The sequence below is a fragment of the Camelina sativa genome, chromosome 19 (assembly GCF_000633955.1).
Source record: "Camelina sativa cultivar DH55 chromosome 19, Cs, whole genome shotgun sequence".
Lineage (NCBI taxonomy): Eukaryota > Viridiplantae > Streptophyta > Magnoliopsida > Brassicales > Brassicaceae > Camelina > Camelina sativa.
In genome coordinates, this window is record NC_025703.1 from 25,161,369 (window position 1) to 25,164,553 (window position 3,185).

The following is a 3,185-nucleotide window of genomic DNA, read 5'->3' on the forward strand; positions in this document are numbered from 1 at the left end:
TCGAATAAGAATCACAAACTTATCCTCGATATGAATCTATTAATTATTGTTGTTACACAATTACTACTATCATCACAAACTAAAACACACAAAAAAATGATAAAAAGATTGACAGTGGATCGAAATCATCAAATATATAAATAAATAAATAAACAAAAACCGGAAAGTTTAAATAATCTCATTAAGCATGCACATTGGCTTGAACTTAATTAAGTAATTTGTTGCATTTATCTTTGATCCATTTGAAGCTTTTTCTGAAAGAGCCTTTAAGCTTACCTTCAACAGTATAAGCTCTGTAACTCACAACTCTCTTCTTCCTCTGTAAATCTGGATCCACAAAACCACCCCAAGAAGACGATGAAGATGATGACGATCTTCCTTTCTTCGGATTCGTCGTTGGATCTTCGGGTATCCTGGTCGGGTACTCTGTGTAGGAAGTGCTGTAAGACCTAAGATCTTGCATCCCACCGTTACCACTGAATGAATCTGGTCCGTCAGATCTCCGGCCGTGGCCTGAGTATTGTACTTGAAGGTCTGATGTTCTTCCGTCACCGTACGATCTGGATCTGAAGTCTTCCATTCTTGGGACTCAGACAAAGAAAGAAGAAGAAGTGATGGTGTTTTGTAATAAAGCTGACGAATGCCTTTTGTGTTTTTTGTTTTTGTTTCTTTCTTTTACGAGAAGGAAAGAATCTTTTTGTATTTTGAGTTACATACTATGTTGTTGTATTCTTTGTTACTATGTAACATACAAATAAATATGTTTAGGAGTTTTTTTTGTCCAAGAGTGTATATATAGTCGAAGTGTGGACTTGTAACTTACAAATACCTAACAGTTTCTTTTGGGAGTAAGATTATTGTAAATGGATGGAGTTGTAAAGAAATTAGTTGTTATTTGTAAAATATTTTACGAAAATACTATCGCACTATTTTGCGAAAATTAGTTATATTACCTAGTAATTGTTTTTGACTAATCTTTTTAAGAAGAAGACCAAATCATATATGTGAACAATAAATTGTTTTGAATAAAGTTTCTTTATATTTTGGAAATTATTTAGAATGATTAATAAGAGAAATGCAATTAATAAAAAGTGATGTTTTTTTTTCCTGGAAACTTAGTATTTTTGTAAGATATATAATATTATACTTAGAGATATATTTTATTGTAAACTTAATTTATAATTATGTATATCTGAAATTATTTTCAATTCTTATCTATATTTTTTTTTTAAAAAGCCATACTTCAGTTGATTTAAAATTTTCATATCTTTCTTGGATTTGAAAAATTAAGGTGGTAAACATGTTAGATACTAGAATTTATTAGAAATTTTATATGAAATACATATTTAACGGCTAATATTAATACTAACTATCATTATCTTATTTTATTTGCTTAACGTCAGTAGTTATTTTATATGTAAATATTACTCCACTTGTTATGTCAAAAAAATAGTCCACTATAAATACCTAAACAGTACTACTTTTGGGTTAAAAAAAGAAGAAGAGTGGTTCAGAATATTAATGAAGTCCCAAGTCAAAAATGAGGCGCTGAGTCAGAGGCAGCTGTCTCCCCGAGTCGGTGGAGAGGAGCTTTTAATTTCTTCCAACTGAATTTTTCTCTTCGTCCTCTACGTTTGACCAATCTCCCCACGTGATCTTCACGTGATTCCTTTCTTAATCATCTTTTTGTCCATCTTTAAAGGAAAGGACTAACCAGTATAACTCTGTTTCTTTTTATAACTCGACGACTATCATGAGTTTTACTATAATTTCTTGTTCAAATTGTTTGTATTACTTTTGACCTTTAGACAAGGTTATCTATATATGGAAAGCTAATTAATAAGAATTGGCCATGATCAGTTTCTATTAAAAATATATATACTGGGATTTCACTCGCAGTACACGGTGGAACTAAATTATAAATTATTGTATTTTAAATAATAATTTTTAATTTATTTAGTTTTCAAAATCTCAATTAATTAACTTTTGTCTAATTAATTTAGAATTTTGTGTATAATTTTTTTCTTCTTCTTATTCTTATAAAGTTTATAACTTAATTACATTAAATTTGTTATTAGATATAATATAAAATTCTAGATTTGTTTTGTTCTCTAGAATTAAACAAAAGTATATGCCTATATAGTATGTTAGTGTATATTTTTATGTGTATTTAATTTTATTTCTTTTTGGAATATTAAGAATGTGTTATAGTATGTGTAATATTTTGTAGTTCATATACTAAATAATTTCTAAGTTAATTTTCAAAACTATAATTACAAATGTATAGTATATATGAGATAAACTAATAGTTTTAGTGTAGGTTTTATAGTCCAAATCTGCCATGTTAGGTGGGTCAGGCAACATGTTCAAAGATTTTTACTCCGCAAAAATTCATCATACGAAACCGTGAAAGTAAAAATTAGTTTTAAATATGTTGAGATCAAGGCGTTGAGATCAAAAATCTCGGCCACGGTTCCTCCTCCAAGATCGAAAATCAATTTGTTTATTGATTAGGCCGATTGTTTAGGAAATTTGTGTATGGAGAAAATACTATTTTGTAAAATTAGAAACTTAATATTAATTAAATTAACTATATACTTAATATTTAATGTTAAATAGAGAGGTTCTGATTTTTTTGGAAATTTATTTAGGATGAGAAACCTTGTTTTTAAAAATAGAAACTTAATATTAATTAACTAAATGAAAAACAAATTAATAATTAATACAAATAACATGCTTGTAAATAGGTATAAACTTAGAATTTATTTCAATAATGTCTCTAAAAATGTATATATGTAGATATATACAGTACATGAGAAAGTTGATTATTTCGTTGCTCCACCTAACATGAGACATGAGTACATCTAATTTGTCTTTCATATCCCAAGATTTTATGTATTGTCACGTTTTTTTTTTTAAATTAAATTTTATTTAAAGGTACCACTAGTGTAATACTGTTTGAAAAGGTAGAAGAAAGCTTCTGAACATAATTCGATCGAACGGGAGTTACCCAACATCGATCAGAAATTAATTAATTTGTTCGTTAATACATATGATATGACCAGACGCTTCAAAAGTAATTCATTAACATGTTTATGTTAATCATGTATACTAAAAAAATGTAATCATATATTTAAAACTGTTGACAAAGTATGGATTACAATTGTGAGCATGAGGTTCTTTCA

General features: G+C 27.9%; 1 protein-coding gene across 1 annotated transcript; it reads right to left on the bottom strand.

Moving 5' to 3' along the window:
* On the bottom strand, positions 1–759 carry LOC104767140. The gene has a single exon (XM_010491177.2). The coding sequence runs from the start codon at positions 578–580 to the stop codon at positions 206–208; it is 375 nt and encodes a 124-aa protein (XP_010489479.1). The 5' UTR covers positions 581–759; the 3' UTR covers positions 1–205.